Here is a 23785-nt window from a genome sequence, read left to right on the forward strand (position 1 = left end):
TTGTAGGGGGGTGTACTTACAGGACGCGTACGGCCTTGAGGCCTCTGAAAGCCCCCTCGGTGACGTGGCTGATGGAGTTGTGCCCCAGACGCAGGGTGTGGAGATCCCCCAGCACGGCCAGACTGCCTTCATCCAGACGAGTCAAGTTGTTGTACGACAGATTCCTGGAGAGAGTGATACAGACAGAAAGGCAGACAAAGAGAAGGAGAGAGAGAGAGAGAGGGGAAAAAAAGAGGGGGGGGAGAAAGAAAAATGTTCTGTGTGAGGTCTGGAAGGAGATGACAGGTTGGCAGAAAATTGAGGCAGCTCGCGACATCATTATACTTAAATTTCATGGCTGATTCAATGTCTATTTGCCACTCTGCGGTGTGTTTTTCCATTGTGACTTTTTCCTCACCACAAGATGTTAACAGAGAGAATGGGCTTAGCAGACCAGAGCTCCTAACAATTTGACGGGGAGGAAAAGAAAGTCCTGGTTGGAACTTTTACATGTCTACAACCTCCATTTATAAGCCTACTTGAGCATGTGGTAAACCCCAGGGGGATACACTGTCACTCATGAGCTCTGCAGCCTTTGAAATGTTACATATTAATATATCATATCTTTTTACTCCGTAACAAGGTGGAGAAAATATAAATTAGATAAGAATGCTACATGGATTTTCCAAGTTTCTTGGAGTTTCTTTTAGGTATTTGGAAAGAAAGAATACTCCAAAAACATGACACCTGGCTCAAATAAAAGCCTGGGACAAGTCAAAATAAAAACCTCCTGATATATTCTGTGTATTAATGAAGATAAATCCCATAGCTGTATCTTTCAAAACAGTGAGTCAAAGGCAGTATTGTGCATTTTATTGCCCTCTCTGTGGCCCTCGCTGTCTGTCTCTGCGGCCAGGCCTCAGGTTTGCTTGACCAGTCATGTGTGCAGAGATTCTCCCTGATGACCGGCTCGGCCTGGCCCATTGGGAATGCAATAACAGGCTCCTCATAAAGACGAGTCACTCTCTTCTATTCTATCATAACTCTAGATAATAAAAAAAATCATATAACCGCTGACTGGTGCAGCGCCAGGAGGATGATATAGAGACAGCGCAGGGAGCAATCCGTCATTCGTAGATGGTGCGTGCGGGAAGCAAGCGTCGAGATACACAAAGCAAACTGACATGAACGCCGTCTACCTCTTTACCTCTTTATCCCTTTCTGACTGTTACGCATAAACAAACATAGGTGGCACAGACATCCCCCTACCCCCCCACCCTCCACCCTGGGCTACCTCGCAGTTAGCGACGCCTCAGCTGAGCAGAGCACTTTACAGCAGTGATACCGCAGTCGTGTCAACAGAACGGGGGGAAAGGCTCTCAGATTCGGTAGACAAAGGCCATGAAGGCGATCCTTCAGTGTAATTACCGCAACACGACGGGCAGAGGATTACACGCCGGTTTGCCAAACCCCCACGCTTCAGAACTGAGAACAAAAACTCTTGTTGAAGGGCTTGAGTGTTGTTGAGCCCGGCTCTAATTATGGGATAAACAGGCTTATCCTGAGAATAGCGTAGCGTATTGAGTGTTAAAGCACAATGTCATTTAACCCTCAGTAAGGTAGGTGGGTTGATATGGGTGGAGGTGAGCCGTGTTGGGTTTTCAAGTTATAGGATAATATGTTAAGTGCCCAGAGAATAAAAAAAGCAAAAATATGCAACTTTTTAAAATGTATTTATTTATTTATTTTAAATCAAACTTAGGTGAACCTCTGTTCTTTGCTGCTTTTAACAATCTTTCCCCCTGCAGTTATCATTCCAGGTTTCGGAACTTCTAACCACTGTCTGCTGAATGGTTTTCATAAGAGGACATCTGGCATGGAAGTTTGGGTGTTCAGGCTAATTTCAACACTGGTACTCACAGTTCCCTCAGCTTCTGGCAGAACTTCCACCCGTCGGGATTGATGCGGCCTATGGAGTTGTTGCTGAGGAAAAGTTGCTGAAGGGAAGAGAGACCGTACAGGGAGCCGCTGTTCACCTCCGTCAGGATGTTGTAGTCCAGGTGACTGCGCGACACAAAATTGAGTGGTGTCAGAATTATAGCAAAGCGAGTATTCACAGATCTCGACACAGCAGTTTTGCTGGCAACAGGATGTGAGTTTAGAGGTAATTCTCCTGCCCAGGAATGACTAAATTTGCTGCAGCGTTTCTGAAAAATTGCAATGCAATTTGTGACCATTACTTTGTTATTTTGCATGTAATTATAGTAGTAATGTGAAAAATAGCAAGTCAGCAGGAAAAAAAAGTGTGATTGTTGTTATTGTGAGTGAGTTCCAGTAATGCTACAAAGAGATCTTATATAGTTTGAGTGGTGTGAATTCCTGTAATAGTCACTAACTGGTATAAACAACATTAGCCTTTCGAGTAGTGCAGGCTCCAAGACTACGTGCTGCACCCATAGTTATAAATCAGATGGCTAGCTTCAGGTTAAATATTAGATGTTTTAAGATGCTGGTGTTGTGAGTTTTCACACATGCTGTATCATCCTGGGCATATTTCTGATTGTGTTAATGTGTCGACACAGTTTCAGGTTTGTTTGTTTTTTTAATACATACAGAACTTTCATCTTGGCGAGGTTGTAGAAAGCTCCGTCCGTTAGCTTGCTGATGCTGTTTCTTTGCAGCTTGAGCACCTCCAGGCTGGACAGACCCTGGAAGTTCAAACCATCCACCTGACGAATACGATTCCTGTTCAATTCACTGCAGGGAGGGGAAAAAAACAAATCGGTCAACATCTTAATCATACTTTGCATGATTAACTCTTTCAAAATCTTCTCCATATTTCAACTTTTATTTTTCTTTTGACTGAGGAATATTTTGCCCCCATTCTAACATGAGCATCAATCACACTGAAGTCAAAACTAAAAGAATCCTGCAGCCTGCACGCTTCAGTTGGAGCATTTTGTCGTTAACAAACCCCCCCAGCTTAACAGGCATTCCTCTGTGGTGTCCTTTCCACCTGTGGCATGAGGCCAGGGCTGTATACCCACAGGCTACAGCTTACAAACAAGGGTCAGACTGTGGCCCTGTGAATTAATAGTGACTCTAAAAAACAAATAGCAGAAGATTAAAGAGAGGGGAAAAAAGCACAATTGCTCTTTATTCTGCATGTGAAGCCTGTGCTGTCTTTGTATGTAACAGTGAGTACAATGAGTACATCTGGTGTGTGTGTGGGTGTAAAGGCTGTAAAAGCCCTCAGGTTGGCAAAGATAAACATCCTCGCAGGAGGTTTTTTTTTGTCTCTAATGTGCATCAGTGCTAGCATGTGCAGATACGGTGTCACTGGGGCCACCTGTCCAACAATAGGCACCTGGGGGAAACTGCTGGAACCACAATGAGGGAGACTCCCATTACTCGAGTCCCTTCGTTGGCCAGAATGGAGGTGCTGAGCTACAGATGTGTCGACCTCGCCGAGACTCTGGGGGGGAAGTTTGACGAAGATAATGAAGCTGACTGTGGGGAATGAACGAACCACTTTGGGGATATGGAAGAAAGCTATAAATCATCGATAATATGGCCCCGGTGTTTACCTTGTCAGACCTTATCCACCACTAGAGGTATAGCTCACACTAATAGCGTTCCAAATGTTAAAAGCTCGATCAACAGACACCGCTAACTCCTCTTTCTCGGAACTCTTCATTCTTTTCTTTTTTTTGTCATGTCTCCAACGGCTACAATCGGGAAACCTATTCTTTTTCAGCCTAAACACAAATGTCAAAAAATACGTTGTTTTTGCAGGGAGCGAGCACTTCTGACAGATCAAAACAGGACCTTGTCAGCACGCTAACTCTGTTGTTAAACTGATGAAATCCAGTGGTACTCACAGCTGGGTGAGCCTCGGGAGCTGGAAGGCTTTCACGGGGATCTGGCTGATGCGGTTTCGGCTCAGTCTCAGGACCTGTAGAGTGGAGCCCAGATGGTTCAGGGCTCCCAGCTCCAACACGCTGATCTTGTTGTTGCTTAGATACCTGAAGACAGAAAGAGCGCATTGTGACATTAGAGATTTATAAAAACCTCAAACGCAGATATGAATACCGTCATTTCTATGTCTTTTTAGTTAGTTTACATACCTACTGTAAGCTGTAACCCCCCTCCCCCTCCACTCTATATTTCTTTGCTATTGATATTTTGGATACAAATGTTAGGAATATCCAATGGCAACACTTTTGTGCCATTCTGCTTTTTTACTTTTTTGACTTATGCTCACTGCAGCAAAAACTGAATTTCCCCACAGACACCATTAAAGTCTCCTCTTGTATTTTTTTCAACAGCCACATATTTAATGATGAATGTGTTACGTGCTGCAGTAAACTCACAGGTCTCTGATTTGAAGGCCTGCAGGAAAGCAGTGCCCTCGTAGCTCGGTGATGTCATTATTGCTCAGGTCCAGGGTTTCCACGGAAACAAGTTCTCTGGTCCGTCTGCCGTCGATACTGCGGATCTTGTTATGATGTCTGGAAAATAATAAAAACAGACGTTGGCATCGGTGAAAGGCACTGGGTGTGGTTGACAATCCTACTTGCAGACAGACATACAGCTTGAGTCAGCGAAGTGTCCGAATCACTATCAGGGGAAAAAAAAAAAAAATTACCCTGCTCAACTTCAGTTTCCCTTTCTCATCAACTATGAAGACACTCCAAATTCCCCCGGCTGCTCTAAGCCTACTCATGCACAGAGAGAAAAGAGTACACAGAACAAAGTGGTCTTCATCTACCACAGAATGTGTACTTTAAGAGTTTCCAAACAGAGGCCAGGCCTTCTTTAAACAATTCCAAAGACACCTGTGCTTGTCTCGAAATCTATTAGATAGACGGGGGGCCTCAGTCATCAACCGGAGCCACTTGAGAGGGGATTTCAGAGTACTTCAGTGTGTGTGTGTGTGTGTGATGGAATGGAGAAGGCTGCCTGATTCTCATGAAGTCTTGCCATTATCAGGGTACTCATCTGCCCAGGACAAAGGAGCAGGAGCAACTGACTAGATAACAGGAAAAACTAAACTTAACCATTATGAAAAGATGCAAAACAAAATCCATTTCACATGAGCAGAAAGAAGGAAGAGGATTAAGATACAGAGAAAGTAAAAGACACTGCCCCAGGAGGACTGGATTGTAAAAAACACAGCTCAGCAGCCAGAGTGACAGACACACACACACACACACACACACACACACACACACAGTACAAACAGAGAACATGGCCACAGGGCACACAAGAAACATAAACACAGTTTTACTCTGACAACAGACGCAGCAACAAACATATACAGGAGGTATAGAATATGCAAAGCAGGCATCTCTATCTTGTTGGATCAGTGGTTTCTCTGTGTGTGAGAGTGTCTGTGTCTGAAGGCCAGTGTCCTCTGAGCAAACATGAACACTAGTAATATATATATGACACATGTCTGGGTCATTTACTAGTCGAAAAGAAAAGAAAAAGAGACTTCAATTTGATTACCTGTAATTTAAAAAGTGCTGAATCACCTAATCTTATCCTGTGAAGAGTTTGGTAATATTTGAATGCAAAATCAACAGCTGAGCCATAAAAAAGCTAAATATAAGACTTATGTTGATAGTTCATTAAAGTTCAGCATTATTATTCTGATTGGTTAACCTCCCAGGATGGTGTGTGTTTGACAGAGAGAGAGCGAGCAAGAGAGAGAAAGAGAGAGAGAGCAGGTGTTCCACCAGTCAAACTCCGTCATAACAAGGTCAGTCCCTCCTTCCTTTCTAGCCTTCAGCAAGCAGATGGACACACACACAGTCATTTATTGGTGTCTGAGAGGAGGAGGGGTCACACCACAGTGCCCACCTGAATAAACAGTGGCAGAAATGGTTAAGGATGATCCATGTGAGCACACATGCGCAAACACACACAACACACACACACTACATAAACAACAAATGCACACATGGGACAGACCAACAGACAGTGGCTACAGTGAGCAGGGGAGGGAGAGAGGGAGAGAGGGAGAGAGGGAGGGAAGGAATGGGGGAGGAGAGAAGGAGGTGGGAGAATGAAGGGGTGAGGTGGGGTCAACAGCTGGTGACCTCTGCTGGGAAAAACAGATCAGTCTCAAACTGGTGGGAGAGGTTGACCCCTCTCACTCTTTCTCTCACCCAACTCTACTTCCAACACTCAAACTCAAATTCTCTCTCTCTCTTTCTCTCTCCCTCTCTCTCTCTCCCTCCCACACTGGAGAGCCCAGCTGTGTGTGTGAAAGACAGATAAAGCGTCGGCGCTCAGCGTGTTTGAAGTCGGCGCATACAATAGTAGCGTTTATAAAAACTGATTATCATACGGCCGGTGACATTTCTGATAAAGAGGAGCTCCCTTTCGCTCTTGTTCCCCCTTTGAAGTCCGGGGGGGTTTTATTCACTCTTTATTCCACTTAATTCCAAATCTCATTGCCCTGCCCCATAGACCATCTGATTGTCATGAGCCTGGCTTGTTTTGACACTTCTTTTGATGTATGGAAAGTGCATCGGCGGTTTACACTAGCATGTCCATTCTCTTGTTTCCCCAGTGTCATCTTTGGGGCCGATTGTTTGGCCCCCCGTCCCTTCCCGTTTGAAGCGCGGTGGTTGGGACAAAAGAAGAATTATTTCAAAATCAGATCATCCAGCGGGCCATATGATTTCTATCCCGAACTGTTTTAAAAGGCCCTCTTTGATGTCGACTGAGCAGGCGATGAGCACAATGGGAAAGTTTGTGCTGCTCTGCTGTCACTCTGACACTGTGTTTTTAAAACGTTTTTGTTGCTTCTTTTTTTTCTCTTTTTTTTTGGGCTGTTCCTGCTGTGGCATTCTGGGAGTCTGCGGGGTGTCATCGGGCTCGCCAAAGTGCATTGTGGGACATTGTGAGAGCCTGGCATATGGTCTTTGGTTGGTTCATCAGCAGATTTGATTGCTTTTTGCTTTACATTAACAATACAGTCTTAGTAAGACGCTTCTCAGAGTTCTCTACTAATACAAACTCTGCTGATTGTCCTGAAGGAAATGTTTAAACTGGAGCAATAGAACACACGGTCAGGCTGATCTGTGCCTAATGAATTCCACAAGAGTGCCAGAGATCAAAAGAAACTGCCAGACAAGTGAGAAAGAAGAAAGGAAGTGAAAAGGAAATCACCGCTCAACCAAGCGAGAGATTTAAGAGAAAGAAAAAACGAACGGACGCAAAAGAAAAAAATTCAACCTACTCACCGATCATGTCTTAGTTTACCCAAATGTCTCTACTTCTAACTTTTATCTATTCATAACATTGGGCAAATATCAACCATTGTCAGCAGCTAGCTGAATGATCCTCTTGAAGACTCAATGGTAGTCAGACTGTCCACAAATAATGAGATCTCAGCCTTCTGGAGAGGTCACTAAAGACAGATTCTCTATCCATTTGCTTCACATGTGTACATAGGTAAGTGTGTGTTTGTGTGTGTGTGTGTGTGTGTGTGTCACTGTCTCACACAAACTTGTAGTCAGACGGCATTCCAGACCATCTTCAACTGATGGCACAGGAACAGTGCAGTGCTGCCTCTACCAGGGCAGATACACAGAAACTGTCTCACTCTGGTTGGGGAGGGGAGTCAGAGTGCATTGAATCTACTTTATATAATAACTAAGAGTGGCCATTCATTTCTCGCTTCCTTTTTTCTTTCATTTTACCTCTCCATACCCTCCCACTGACTCCTCCACTACTTCTTCTTAACTGTTTCTCTTTCGACACGACGTGATGTCACCCTGATCTGACGCCATTCACATCTCCTATCCCTCCCTCCCTCCCTGTTTTCTCATCCGTCCTCCCCTGCTCACTGTTCCCATTTTACTGTAAGCCATGTGACTGACAGCTGCAGCTGCAAGTGCTTCAGCAGGCCTTCGCTTCAGCTGTGTGGCTTTGTAAATATCCGACCCTCCCTGTAGCCTCCACTCCCATCGGGCCTAGAGGCCTTCCCCTAGCAACAGGCTTCTAGTAAGGCCAAAAAAAGACACCCCAATCATTTGGAGGGGCTGCGACTCACACAGTTTGAGCCAGTAAAGGTGAACTTCTGCTCCAATCTGTTATGTATCAAATGAAGAACAGGAGTTTGTGCTGGACTTTAAAGACAAATCATTTTAAATGAACAATTTTAGAAGCTAAAATATTTTGAAAACATGAAATGATGACAGACACAGGTCAGAGCTGCTTAATAAATCCTCAAATTCCCCTTCGCTAACTGTAGCAGAAATATTCAGACCACATGATTGCATGATGATCAATTCCGAGAAGCAGGCAGATGACATACGGGGAGAGGCGAAGGTGTGACTCACAAAGCTCACCACTGAAAATGATATGATGATGACCAATGTTACAGGAACCAGCAGCTGCATACTTTACTACCGGGTAATGGGCAGGCCTGCTAGCAAGGTGTGAAAGAAAATACACAGAGTTAAGCTAATGGTTAGCACTGGACTAGCTGAGGGGGGTCAGACTCGCTTGTTTCGGGATGATTGAGATGTAAGAATGTTCCCTGGTCGCACCAGGGGGAAAAAAACTATGGCACGCTGGAAAACAACAGTCCACCCGACAGATGATACAGCTGGAAAACTGTCAGGATTGTTACACATCCCTTTGTGTGTGTGTGTGTGTGTGTGTGTGTGTGTGTGTGTGTGTGTGTGTGTGTGTGTGTGTGTGTGTGTGTGTGTGTGTGTGTGTGTGCAATCTAAAACAGACTGAGAACGACTGCAAATTATCTTGTTATAAAAACTGTAACGCTCTCCTATCACCATCGACATTTCGATTTTTATCTCGGAAACTATTTTGGTCTAACCTTAGAAAGCTTTTCATTGTACAGTCTTTGTTTTGTGTGGCTCGCATTCCTTTCAACATTCTTGAACATCATAGTAACACATAAAATTATCGGTATAGAGATAAGATTGAAGACTTAAATTAAAGTGTTGAATGAATAATCAGCTCTGGCTCATGTAAGTATGGCTTTTGCCATTTCTTTCACCAGCAGTACCACAACTATTATTAGTTGATTTTCTAAAATATAACTTTAAAACAGTAATAGTAGTCTGAACTTCACATGTACGACCACAATCGTAAAGTTAACAAACTCCCATCGTGATTTTCTTTCGACAGAGTAAAAATTGAAACTGTTGACGGACTACCCAGCTCACGTTTGTGACACACACAAGCGCACACACACCCTTCCCAAATAGGGCAGTAAATCTCCGGTGAGATGCCAACGCAGGCAGCCCCCAGAGGCACAGTTTCACAACTGGGAGCAACCGAGTTGGAACTATATACGAGCTGACACTCCAAGCAGCCAGCACTGCTAACTGGAGACGGGACCACATGGCCAGCTAATACGACTAGTCAGTTACTTGACCACATACTAATGGCTCCAGACAGAACTCCATATTGATGCCAACAGAGCTCCAGAGGAAAGACTTTTTTTTTTTTTTTGCTCTAGTTTTATGTAATCGAGTCACAGTGGTACCTCGCTTTTTACACATACCACTGCAGTATTACCTCTGACACGTTAAAGCATTTGCATCCTCGACAGATGTCAAGAGACTATTTCAAGAGCATTTCAAAGAGGCCACTGACCTAAGAATACAGTAACAGAGAGCCAGATCATTCTGGTACCGTGTTAAGCAGTAAGTGGGGCGGTACTCACAGGTAGAGAGATACAATCCTGGAAGTGGCCGATCCTAAATCTGGTATGGAGGTCAGCTCATTGTGGTCCAGCCGTCTGAAAGTGACAAAATACACAGAGTAGTAGGTTAGAGAACAAAACTGTGCACATGGATGATATATTATAAAGTTAGAGGACTTCACAAAGACATTTTTTCTCTAAGTAGACCAAACACTTCAGGAGCAGAATTTGTAGTTTTACTGGTGAAACTAAACATAAAAAAAACCCTTAGTTTGAATTTTCAAATTGGCACACCAATGTAGTTAAGATTGTACACTCAAAGTTCTCGTAATTTCTACACAAACTGTATATGCTGGTTGAGATGCCACAGTGCAGTTGAGAATATCCCACATGCTCCATCACATGAGGCTAAATTCATTCTAACCGTGTGTAAATCAAAAGATTTCAAACACTACTTGTCACGTCTGCCACACGGCAAGTAGCAAGTCATCCTTTTAAAAACCAAAAATAACATGGGCGTAAAACAGATGTCAAGGAGCGTATGACTGACTGGCCGGCCTGCCAAAGATGTCACCAGTGTGTGTATCACCGGTTAGCTCGTGTATGGGTGTGTATGTGTCTTGTGTACTGGCGCTGAGTGACACGGAGCCAAGTCCTCTCCTCACCATATAAAATATTTACAAGGCCAGCGTTGGCCACAGTATCGGGTGGTGGAGGGGAGGCTTAATATAGAAAACCACCACTTTATTCTCAATTGAAACTAAGTTCAAGGCAACACGTACGGGGATGCTTGCTAGGAAGTTGGAGCGGCGACCGTGGACGTTACGCGGTGTGTACACAGGCTGCGGAGAGAAAAGCAGCACTTAAGCGGAAAGCATTCCTCTGTCTGTGTCAGTGTGTTTTTGACTAGTGCTTGGAGCTCACACATGGGACAAAACAAAACCTGAAGGCAGTCCATTAGAGAGTGTTCGTGGGTTCGCTTCCAATTTTCCAATTCTGTATTTCCAATCAGTGTAGTGCTACAACAAGCCTCAACAGACTCCTCCTGGTAAGAGTGTCTGCTGAAAAGTGACGTGTGATTTCACAACACTTCTCCTGCATTTGTGCCTGTGCGCTAAATATTCAGGTGTGTGTATCCTGTAAGCAGGGTGTAAAATGTATTTCCTATCAGCCAAATGGCTACTGACCTCTTGCATATTTTACCAGCATTTGACTACCTGCTGGTGCTACTGTTATGCCCTGCCTGTGAGTGGATACTTACAGTTCTCGTAAGTTGGGAAGATTGGCAAAGGATTCTACGTTGATGGCAGTCAGCTTGTTGTAGCCGAGATTTCTGAAAACAACAGAAAAGAAGTTATTAATATAAGATAGTTCACTTTCCTTTTATTCTTAATAGCAAATCAGGGGAGAACAACAGCGGTGCGGTGATATCTTCCATTACTTTTTTTAATCATACTTGTCATGGGCGTTTTTCCACTTGTTAGAAGAAAGAGCTTAATCAATATCAACAATTATTTCTCCCACTTGACAAACAGCCTCATCCATCCACATTAAGTATGCCTGAAAACACTGCAGTACATCCATTCAGCTGGCCTTCAAGAGAGAGGGGGGAGGAGGAGGAGGAGGGCCGATCAATACTATTGATACAGGGTGTCTCTCGCTTCTGGCTCACTTTCCCAACATAACCCACAGGTCATTCATCTGCAGCAGTCAATTTGCACTTTAGGCTAACAGTGTATTTAATAGCAGGCAGTTGACTTGTACAGAGGCTTATTAGAGAGTGATTTGTCCAGTGATATAGCGTTACCTCTGTCAAAGATTGAGCCAGTGAGGAGGAGGAGGAGCGGGGGCGGGAGGGAGAGGAGGGGGGTTGATGTGTGCACACCTGACACACATCTGTATTTCACATTGAGCTTCTCACGCCGTATGAATCAAATTCATTTTAATGCGTAAACAAGTGCTATCTCTGTCACACAAACACACACACTAACACACATACACCTCCTGCCTGGCTGACTGGCTGGCTGGCGCTCGGCCTGTTGGCAGAGAGGTGGCTGCAGTGAGAAGCGGTGTTTGTGTTTGTGTGGTGGGGTTAGGCTAGGCAAAGACAAAGGGAGCCCACAGCTCCGAGCCGCCTGCCTACCCGCCCTCCCCTCCGTCCCCTCTGTCCAGACGTGAGAGACGGCCCAGGAATGTTTCACAGGCCTGCCGAGAGATGGCTGCTTGTTCCCAGAGGCTGGGGACACTTTTTTACCTGATGCAACACATTCCTCATCCTCTCGTCTCTCGAAAGGCCGTTTCTGGGGTAAAATGTGGCTTATAGAGGGGCTGAACTCTGCTGCTAGATTCGGTTAGCGTTACATTTTAAGTCATGTTACATAACAGAGGCTTATTATAGAGAGAAAGTAGAAATGGATATTAAGAGAGCTAATGACAGGGGGCAGGGTCAGTATCACATCATACACCACTCCTCTTTTTAATACTGTTTATGCCTATCAATCTCAATCTCTGTCTCACTTGACAGATTTCCCTTTCTTGTTTTCAGTGCTTGATTGCAGATAATGACAGTTTCCCTCCCCTGTTCTTTCTGTGTGTGTGTGTGTGTGTGACGAGATAATAGCAGAGCATGTGTCTGCCCTCCAGGCAAGAGCTTGACAGGGAGGTGTGTGCATGCGTGTGTCTGTGTGTGTGTGTGCGCCTATGTAATGATCATTTACTGGGGGGGGGGGGGTACCTCCCATTGTGGCGCGGATCGCTAAATTGTCGTCCCCTGCAACAGGAGGCAATTACCTCGTTACTGTGAAGCTAAGTGAAAAATCACACGGCTTTCCAATGGGCCACCTCTGCCCGGAGGTATGTATATTCAAGGCAACACACACACACACACACACACAGGATGATGTTGGGGGAGCGCTGTCTTCTATAAGAGCGATCAGAAGTTTCAACACAACCTGAATTTGGCGCCTAACAGATCAAAGAATTCTACTATTCATGCAGGAACATCACCTCAAAAGAACTTTCTCTGCATGCAAAAGGTGGGAGGAAGTTGGTTATGCATGTACCTTGTTCATGGGTATGAAATTCAAAGCTAACAATAAAGAAGAGGGCAAAACAGAACAAAGGGATGACTGAGAAAAAAAAAAAAAAGTGAGTCACGTTTGAGAGCCAAACCTGCCGTACTGGTGCTAAAGGCCACGGCAACAAACAAAACAGGTCCTTTGTGTGTGTGTGTGTGTGTGTGTGTGTGTGTGTGTGTAAGCCTGCGTGGGCCTCTTTCTCCAGTCACCTACAGTGTTTACACAACTATCTTTTCCTCTCCACTTCATTCAGTCAGATTTATATTCTTGCCTATCAGATAAGTTTCACAGTGTTTTAACACCTACTGTATGAAGCAGTGGTGATAAGGCTGCTTTCCTTTCCTCTCCCTCCCTCCTCCACCTCTCATGTGGATGGAGGGGGTGGGGTAGAGTGGATGGGAAGGAGAAGGGGGGGGACTCCGGCACTAAGCGTGGTTAATGCTTTCCAGAAAGTGACCTTACAATCACGCCGATTCTGGAGGAATTTGCCGAGCTGGGGATCAGGAGGCCTAGAAGTCTACATCGTACTGAGAAGGGCGAGAGCCTTCCGGAGAAGCTGCTGAATGCTTTGCAGTGAACCAGCCGCGGCACAGCGCATCTTCTGTAAACTTTAAGGTTGTATAATCCGACCAGGCAGGAAAGGCTGTGCGGTTTAGATGGGAACAAACGCTGCGATTAAACACGGCAAACAATACAAAGTCATTTGGTTCTTTAGTGCCTCAAACATTGCATTCCATTGTATGGTACAAATAGTTTATACAAAGGGGCAGGGCTGTTTGACATTAGTCAGCGGGAGGAAAATCAAAAGTGCTCTTAGCCAGGTACTTAACTAAAGAATAGCATGTGATAATTTAAGGCCGCGTGTTGAGCCAAACATCAATTTTCCCACTGAATTCAAGCTGCTCCGACTGGTGCACCGTAGCCAGGTGGATAATGTGTACTCTCATTTAACTGTTTATCTTTTTCAAAAGGATAATAGTGTATGTAATAATCTTACAACCACTCTTTCACTAACATTTGTTTTCATCATTTAAAATCAGCTCATAAATGTTAAAATGACACATTCATTTCATAGCTCCGTGCCTCCACTCAACATGGTTCCTCTTTAATTTGTAAACATATTCAAATTAAAGCAGCTTGACACTTAAAAACTTCCACAAATATATAAAAAAAACCTCGTAACATTAACCATCTGTTCTGAGGTGTGCCAGCCAACATTTTTACTGTGTAGTACTTGTAGCAGAGCGCTGCCATCGGTGTGCCTGACGGTCAGGGTAACCTCTCCTCTGTGAGCAGGACTGGAGAGACACCAAAAAAACAAGAGGAGCAGCTAGAGTGAGAGGCAGCAAGTTCCACTCTTCCACTCTCTTCCAACCCCACCCCACCCCAGCCCAGCCGAAACCCAAACACCTCCCCACACATTAACAAACAAGAACCACAAACACTGAGGAGTGCTGTCAAATATCAAGGAGAGAGGAGAAACTCAAGGCTGCGACATAATAACGTCGAATAAATAAACCGCAGGAAGACAAATGGCGACATCAGAAACAACCAAATGATCCATCTTAAAGCCTGACAGAGGTACCGGTGAGACGGTGAAACACGATCCAGGGGAGTCAGGGTTTGGAGATACAGATTCATAGAAGCCAAAATGTGACTTTTACAATTTTGGAAAGTTAACGTGGTGGCGATTGTTATGTTTCGCCGCAACGATGGCGAGGTAAACAATCAGAATTCAGCGTTTGAGTTACAAAGTAATGCAGCAGGAATGTGCGTTTGCATGTGTGTGATTAGCCGACGCAAGCTCCTTGCCGCATGACGTCGGGGCGAAAGCTGGATACAGTTTGCCTTTTTTGATGTGGACGACAGGCTGCTGCCCGCTATGTAAACGCTCTGCCCCCCCCCCATTCAAATGAACAGGAGGGATATGTTTTTTTTTAACGTGGTGCTGATGTTGACCTGAACAACCCCCCCCCCACCCCCTTTCTTCATCCTCCTCCTAACTACAGGAGGGATACACAGGCAATATGAGACATTAGCATCACTCTTGGCTTGCCTGGCAAAAGAAATCTACACAAAACAAAGTGATAAATTAATAATAGGCCCGTCTGACTAAGCAAATGGTCTTAGGGAAAAAAAGAACAGAACAGGGCTCAGCGCTTGCAGTAGACCGTCATTGCTGGACGGAGCAGCTGATTTGACATATAAAACTAATTAAAAGGCTTTAAAAAATGGTTGTGTTATGGGTGCTGTGGGAGTAAAGGAAAGCTGGGAGTACAGGAGTGATGTTATAGCGCATGACACTATTGCTTGTAAGTCAGCGTGTGTGTGTGTCTGTGTGTGGGAGAGAGAGAGAGAGAGAGAGAGAGAGAGAGGGGAGATACGGACGGAGGGAGGAATCGAGCGGGGGGGACTTACACACACAGAAATACATCATCATTATCTCCCCCCCCCCCCCCTCCCCGTTTCTATTGTAGATAAATGCTGCGTGAACTTTGCTCGCTCAAAGTGTGAAGTGATGTCAGTGATGAGCCTTCTGTAAGTCCAGCTGGGAGACAAAGGCTCTTTAATGTGGTCGATTTCAAAGCGTCATAAAACTAGTCAAATAATAACCTGCGTGTCAGAGAGCCAGACGCGCGCACACACACACACATACACACCACTCTTCCTGTCATTAAGGGGCCGGTTTATAGCCAGGCAACTGCAGTGAGAGTGTACACAAAGCTAACGCCAGCTCCAAGCCACCATTTTACACACTAGTCAAACAGAGGAAGGGAAAAAAAAAAAAAAAGGAGCCAATATCTTATCAACTTTGACAAGGTTAAAAGCATAAGCCGCCGAACAAGATTTGCTGTAACAATGATGAATGTAACGTGCTAAAAAAAAAATCGGGAGTTTAAACAGCAAGGTTTTAACGTCTTGAGAGGGTGAGGAGACGCTTAGGTGCAACATCAGAGAAACGGAGCGCTGGTGGGGTCAGCAGATTTTCACCATTTGCATTGCAGATTCCTGACGCCCCCACATGCACGCACACGCACACACACACACACACACACACACACATATCTCAACAAAGGAGTTGCTCCAGCGTTTGAAATCAGTCGGGCTGGGAGCGTGACTCAGTTTCTGATGTTTTCCGAGGCAGGAAGGCAGGAACACATCTTGGGGCCATGTGCACTGCCGCGCCGCTCCGCTCTCGCTGGGTTTTTTTTGGGGGGGCTGAGGCAGGAGATGGAGCCCGGGCACTCCAAACAAACAGGGAGAAGAAGGTCTGCGTTATAGCCCGAGGCACCGCGTGAACCCGTGGCCGGGGCTTAACGACGCCAGCCTGGACACTCCAGATGAGAAGCCCGAAAAACACTCAGGCTTGCCCACGCTTGCATATGCACACATTGTCCACACACATACACACACACACACACACACACACACATATGCTCCTGCATTAAATACTGGATTCTAGTGTGATAACATTGTAATTTCTTACAAATGGCGCCAGACTATTTCATTATGGGTAAAAGGAAATGAGTGTCCCCAATTAATCTGAAAGAATAACATAAATACTGTGTTTCTTCAGTGGGGCTATTGTTTTAGTACTGTGCAGACGGCTGACCCTCTGCTCTCCACTTCAAAGTGAAGAAGAAGACAAATTGTAAGGCCATTTTTTTCCTACTTATTGTTTATTATGTTAGGAGAGCAACATTCTGCAATAATTACTGTAGCCAGCGGAGAGAGAAAAGTGTCTAAATAGTGTACAGTGCTATCTTCACAATCTAGGCCCATGTGAACGTGTGGCTGTCTAGACAGTGGAGCTCTGATGCTCCTTTTTGGTCTCTACAGTATCAGAAAGTACGGAGGTTTGACAAAAAAATGTTTGGCCCCAGCATTGCACTCTCGCTCTTGGTTCTCAAAGGACCGCCTGTTTTCTGGGGAGAAGCTGCTTCACTTGCAGAGTACCTCTGACTCTCTGTCCAAGTCACGCTTTTTTTTCTTTTTTTTTTTCTAACATCTTCTCCAGATTTCCAAACTCTTACCAGATGTAGAGAATTCGCAGATGATTCATCGATCAAACCCACTTTGTAGACACCGACTTTGGTGGAGGGGGGTGGGGGGACTTGGCGCCCTTAAGTGTCTTCACAAAAGGGCCATCTATTCTACTGACTGGATTCCTGTAGAATGACTTGTGGCAGCAGCTGTTTGATTGTCATCAAAGCCGGTGTGAGGCCATGAGCTCACTCTGTATCTTCATGTTAATGTCAGTCTTTATATGTTGTTATTAGAGTCGGAGGGGAGAGGAGGGCTCGACCTTAGCTGTTCCTTCCTAATTCCTAATAACAGCAAATCATCTTAATTAGTCAAAAGAGGATTATTTACATTAAACAACAAAATAGATTGCTGCTTTAAATTTCCACATAGCTCTGTACTTTTACGGTCGGACACCAAACGGGCTGATAAGACAGGAAAAAGTGAAGAGCAGCTGATAAAAATCAGTGCCAACGATAATATCATCCTAAACCCTTCCAAACGCTCGAGTTGTGACTTTAAAATATCTGCCAGAGGACATGCGAGTCAGGGAAACTATGACAATAAACAAACTTGGTATAATCACTCCCAATACCACAAGATTAGAGGGCTGCATAGAGAGAAATGCCCTTGAAACCACAAGGGGCTAAAACCCTGCTGAGTGCTTCTGCTGCTGCTGCTGTTGCTGTTGCTGCGTCTCTGTCCGAGAGCCTAAACGTTCCTCTGATCAAGCAGGAGTAAGGAGCCTTTCTGCAGCTACATCTGTCAGTCTTCACAGTATATAAAGCTCAAACACACTAACAATAACAATGGTAGAAACGCTAAACCGAGGGGGTAGGGGTAGTGTTACCGCGGCAAATTATTTTGCATGCTTATTAATAGGTTCGATGAAGACAAAACACCCCCTAAAAATAAAGTTGTTTCTGACAATGTGACATTCGAGCCAGGCCTCTGTGTGTGTGTGTGTGTGTGTGTGTGTGTATGTGTGTGTGTGTGTGTGTATGCATGAAGTTTTATTTTCATCTGGGTTTCTTCAGTGTGTTACAACATGTGTGACGGTGGTTGAGGTTTCTGACCACTGACAGGACTTTCACCAACTAGTGGAACCAGCTTGAAGGCAGCAAGCAGTGGCAGCAGACCGTGACATTGACAAAACACTTCCATGCAGTGGGCGGAAAATGCCCCCCCCTATCCCCCCAGCCCTCCCCTCTTATTCCCCCCCGGGCCAGGTGATCTGCAACCCCACCCTCTGCCCGACCAAAGTCTGAAAGCAGCCGGCTGAGCTCCCCGGCCCCTGTCAGGAAACCACCGACACAAACCCATTTCCTGAGGGCAGAAGCCAAAACCAACTATCGGGGGTGGTGTTTACCAATAAGGCTGCGAGGCTGTGAGGTTGAAGGCTAAGGCGGTCAGGCTCGAGGAGCAACAGTAGGTTTTGGTGTGCGCACACTGAGCATTATGGACTGTTAGGAAACCACTACAGGAAATGCAGGTTCACAAAGCGGATCATTCGGGGTTTAGACCTCTTCTTGCTTTAGGTCAGAGTTTCTCTAAGTTGGTGATGCAGCAATTCAACACTGAAAAAAAAATAATTAAAAGACAAACACCATAAAATCTTTCTATAACCCCTAACAATGAAAAAAAAACACATCAAAATTTACAATCTTGCATGAGAAACGACGGACAGAAGCTGGCAAACAGACACAGCGCATCTGCTTTATGTCTATCCGACCACAGCGATCGCAGCCAAAATTAGCAATGCTTATGCTTTTATTTACTTGTAAAATCCCATTACGCCGGTGGCACTGTGGGCAAAAGTGCCTTTTATACACATTACTGTGGCTGCAAAATAAGATAAGGCACCACTCCTGAGAGGGAATATGTGACTGTGTGAGAGCAAACTTGATTTGACTGTTATTAGGCTATTCATCAATCAGAAAACAGAGGATAAACATCAGAGACTGGTGGGCAGTTTGTTAAATGTCACAGACACGGATGTAGAACAGAAAAGAAAGTGTTTCGAATACAAATCTGGGACTTCATGACTAGACAGGCTTTAAAAGAAGCTATATCAAGCCCTTCTTAACTCCGAGTGATCAAAACGGTGCAGTCACAGCGACATGCACTGTAGTCAATTCTTGTTTTTCTTCTTTAAAGGGGCTCAATCACACATCTTTTCCCCCATGGCCATCTCTCCTCATTAGCTCAGTTTGCTCTGCCGGGATGTGCCAACATGTTTGAATGCTCATCAAGGCCACTTTCTCACAGAGGACCATTAAAATCAGGGTCCTAAAGGGTGATTATTTGGACAACTGGTAAGCATTAGTGCTTTTTTTTTCCTTCCTTCATCTAGAGCTGTAGCTGTGTTTGTTCATCAGAGGACTCGGGACTGTGCCACTGATGGATGAGCTGCAGGCAACGCATACAACCACAACCGCCCGTCTCCACTGGGCCTGGAATCATCAGATGATATCAGATTGACTGAATCACTAAAAATTACTTTAAAAAAACAGTCGTAAGCAAGAGTGGGAGGGTGAAAGGTCATTATGGAACTTCCTACACCCACTTTGCGCCACATGAATCATCACGTCCTGTGAAAGAAAATAAAGCTGTGGGTTCAGCATGTTTCTATACAGTTCTTGAAAATTTGATGTCGGAAAAGATGAGGAGGAAAAATATCATTTGTGGGACGTCAGAAGCTACTTACGCACAATTAAGAGCTAGCAATACATTTTATACAATACCAAAAGCTTCAGTCGGAGTACTTTTATTGCTGAGTAAATGTGAAAGTAACCTGACTGAACCTGCTTGTGGTTAGTTCAAATTATAAAAGAATCTACATTTTATATTTTCATGCCAAATGTGATCACACTGCCTCCTGTATCATTTCCCACCAGCTCTCCATCTCTCCTACATACAGGTGACAGTAGGATTTCTCCATTTAAGCCTTTTTTTCCTCCGCAGGTCCTGAGCTACTACTGTAAAGCCAGTTGAGTTTACGAGCCTGTGTAAAGATAATTACAACATTTATATGACAGCGCGGTTGCTCTTCACCCACACAAAAGGGTGGAAAACGTATCTGCAGCTGGAGTTATCCTCTCTGCTTGAAACCAACTTAAAGTTACAGACAACAAAGCAGATCATAGGGGACCTTTTAAAGTCTTCATGTGCTTTAGACATTTATGTGTAACAGTCAAAATCCTACAGGTGTTTCATGTTGTTTAGATTTCCATCTGCATTATGTAGGAGTGACAAAAGGGCAAACTGGCCTCAGTGACTTGTGTTTATTGACACCTACCAATACTGTCCTCCCTCCTCCTCCTCCTCCTGCTGCTGGCTGCCTGAGGTAAACATAACACAGACTGTTGATTCCACACTGATTTCACCTAAATGTAGAGATGGACAAACACACTACAACCAGGACATTGTGTAAATAGACACTCTGTCGGCTCTGTTGACAGGATAAAACTCTACAACCCTCATTATAACAACTGGTATTTTGCAACAATACAAATGACTAACACATACACCCACAGTCAGCACATGCACATTCTTGTGCACATGCAGCATTCGAATATTAAAATAACAACTTTCAACTCACAACACAAAAAGCCATTTCATCCAGTCAAGTGGACAGGACTTGCTGGAAGGTACCTTATAATGGGATCACATTAGGCCACAAGTGAAATTGTTCATACTTGTCTCTTTGGGTTTACAGTAATCATTCACTAATCTGGCTCATTTACAAACCCCAGAGGACTAGAGCTGGTTCCCTTTGAGTTACCTGCCAACATTGTGTGACTATCTCAAAGTAGTGTGGAAATATGCAACCTAGGTGTTTTAAACGATAATTCAAAGCCATAAAGCCATTCCCTTTGAAAACAACAAGATTGCGGGTCCTTAAATCTTGACCGATAAGGTTTAGCCAAGATAATATAAGTAGACTTGGAGGGAGACACAGCTCACTCTGTACCCTGCTGGTATACACACCAAAAGGTTTAGGGCAGCTGTATCAGATGGGACACTTGTCTCACAGTAGTTGAGTATTGTCCAGGAGGACAGGAAGAGTAGTGTGTGTCTGCATACATGCATGATAAACAGCAACTGCACTTGAACCTAGCTAAATGGTGCTTCAGGGCAACGAGGCTGCACAGGCACAAGTGCTGTTATTCATGTTTTTAGAGGACTTTTTAAAAGTTGCATTCCTCACTTCCCAGGGGAAGACAAACTGCCTAACACAGGAACCTGGGAGCCAGAAGAGTCTTTGGTCTTTAACCCCATGTTTCCAGCAACACACACACACACACACACACACACATACACACACACACACACACACACACAGATGCTGAAAATCCTGTGACAAGACGCCTAATTGTCACCGAGGATTCACAATTGCTACTGGACACAATTCGGCGAGAGCCAAAATGTTGATTAGAAGGACAGAGAGTTGTGTTGTCTGTAAATAAATTGTGTCATTCAGCTTGATAAATGCTGAGGTTCCATAAACACTGGAGGATGTTCCAAAAAATGCCTCAAATTGGCTCATTTCCTAAATGAACTGGCAGACAGGGGTTCAACTGTTGTCATTCTTATCTTGTTTAATTTACAAGAAATCCAATTTGTAAGCTATGGGCGGTGTGCGAGCATTATAGCAGCAAGTTTCAGCATAATACCTGCCACAAATCTCCCTGTATAAAGCAGTCATTTATTTGTTGTGACATGTTCAGGTCTGTTTTCATCAAATAACAGTCTGTTCTTTTAATTATTTCTTAGAATATGAGTAAATAGATTTTAAATGAAAGGAAATTCAAATTAAAGACACTGCACTAGATACAGAAAAACAGAGGGGAAAAGTTTGATGTGGCAATTTAAAGCTATGAATTGTTGTCTACCTGGCAGACAGTTCAAAAGGTTAATTTCTATCATTCACAATAACTGGATGAGCCCTGGAGCAAAGCATGTCACCAGCTACTAATTGAAATCCACTAGCACAGTGCCCTTCTATAAAAGTTCTACGTGCCTCTTCTTGCAGTTATCATTAGATCATAATCCCTGATTCAACAACATCAGAGAATACACAATAAATCCCAGAATATTAATCAGGATTAAAGCTCAACTGATTAAAACAAGTTTAGCTGAGTCGCTCTGCTGTAAAAGATAAGATGACTACTTCATTTATGACCTGCATAAACAATCCTAATCAAGTCACAACATGGTAAGAAGTGTCTAAACACTACAGTGCTGCTGGTGAGTTGTTCCGCTGGTTTCCAGAGTGGGGTGCAGGGACCTCCGGAGGACTTTAAAAAGGTTACAAGGGGTCCCCCGCATAATGAGGAGCATTAAGATTCTTTACTCATAACTTTCTCTCACTCTCTGTCTTTGTTATTGAGAGGGAATAAGCATTACTAATCATACATTTAGCCTCAATCTTCCTACTATAGTTCATAGACAATTATGCAACTCAAAGCAAATCCATTAAAATCTTCTCAGATGGGATTCCTTGAGAGAAAACCGTGTCAACCGAGGTCCACTGCCTAGTGTGGTGGCAATAGTGTGTGTGTGTGTATATATGTGTGTGTGTGTGTGTATAATATATATGTATTTGACAAAACCTTTAACGTCTCTATGCTATTATACACTTTACTTTTCTTTACACACATTGTTTTCCCGTTTTGGGATGCTCAATAAATAGGCTACAGCAACTAAGCGCTTTACTTACAAGGAAACAGTCCGGACTGGAAGGTCCACAGGCGTAGCTGTCAGCTCCAGGTTACTACAGTCCACTGAATCTCCGCTGCAGGTACAGTTCTGGGCACAAGGTACATCTGAACTCAATCCATAACTGATATACAGTTCGAGCGACAAAATTAAATAAAAAACACAACGAGAAACATATCCAAATCGTCCCGGGGACGCCGCCATTTTGTATCCAGTTTTAATAGCGCGGCCGCTGAGCTCTCTCCTCGTACCCCCAAACTGGAATATTAATGGAGCTTCGGAAAGATTTGAATGCCTTTTATAGCACATTAATTTGTCTTCTTGTGATGCAGAGGGGTTAACGCGAACAGCTGGGGTGTAGTGAAACGTTTTCCATCCCAGTAACAGTCATTTAGGACACAAGTTCGCAGTCCAACTTTCTCCTCTGGTGTCCAACGCGGGCTAAAATCAAAGGTGCTTCACAGATTAACCAGCGTTAAGTCAAAGTAAGTACATTTACACGTCGCCCTGGGTGTAAAATTATGTTGCAGGAGTGTGTCCATAAAAGGTTAAACACTACTTTCTCGAAAGGACCACTACTTTTCATGACATGTTTGAAAACATGCAACAAGAAAAAAAAAATGTTAAAGGACACAGTGCGTCCGAATAACTCTCACAGTAAGCGTTGGTAGACGAAAACAGCAGCAAAACTGTTTAAAACTTAGCAAAACAGTGACTTCTGAGAGGTATTAAATGTCCACCACAAAGTTGAAGTTGAACGAATAAGTTTTTGAGCCGCAGTGCCAGAAAAAACCTCCAGCGTTGGTCTCTCAAGCCGAGCGCTGCATATCGTCCCAATCTCCCCAGCGCTTCGCCGCTGTTAGCTGCATAAATCCAACTTTGAGATACACACTTCTCCTCAAAAGCTCAACCAACAGTTTATCAGGTGCAGTCTGTGGTCACAAAATCTCGACGATCCGATTAATAGCAAAATAGACTCCCCCCTCCTTCCGACCGTGTACCACCACCATGAGTTTTTTCCTTTCTTGAGTTACTTTTCCTTTTTTTTCCTCTGTGATCGGCGTAGTCCCACGTTGGATGCACAACAGCGATTCCAGGGTCCGCCCACAGCTTTCCGTGATTGGCTGTTGTGATTTGACTGGCGGGTCAAGTTGTAACCTGATTGGTCGTTACGGGTTCTCCGTACGTCGCGGAGTTGGAGAACCTTTGAGCGGCTGTCACTCAGCGGTCGCTGGCCCCGCCTGTGTTTCCCACCCCGGGGTGTGAAACCGCACCACCTCCTCACACTCTCACT

At 44.4% G+C, this 23785-nt stretch overlaps 1 protein-coding gene across 1 annotated transcript in view; it reads right to left on the bottom strand.

The window, feature by feature from the left end:
• lrig1 (leucine-rich repeats and immunoglobulin-like domains 1) overlaps positions 1–23479 on the bottom strand; it is a 36978-nt gene extending 13499 nt beyond the window's left edge. The window contains exons 1-8 of the mRNA XM_053315764.1: positions 22493–23479; positions 10932–11003; positions 9692–9766; positions 4353–4490; positions 3861–4004; positions 2593–2736; positions 1900–2043; positions 21–164 (exon numbers count right to left, since the gene is read on the bottom strand). Of these exons, the coding sequence (XP_053171739.1) occupies positions 21–164; positions 1900–2043; positions 2593–2736; positions 3861–4004; positions 4353–4490; positions 9692–9766; positions 10932–11003; positions 22493–22800 (1169 nt within the window). The 5' untranslated portion in view covers positions 22801–23479. The remainder of the gene's footprint in view (positions 1–20; positions 165–1899; positions 2044–2592; positions 2737–3860; positions 4005–4352; positions 4491–9691; positions 9767–10931; positions 11004–22492) is intronic.
• Positions 23480–23785: the final 306 nt, after the last annotated feature.

Source organism: Scomber japonicus, chromosome 3 (assembly GCF_027409825.1).
Source record: "Scomber japonicus isolate fScoJap1 chromosome 3, fScoJap1.pri, whole genome shotgun sequence".
NCBI classification, from domain to species: Eukaryota; Metazoa; Chordata; class Actinopteri; order Scombriformes; family Scombridae; genus Scomber; species Scomber japonicus.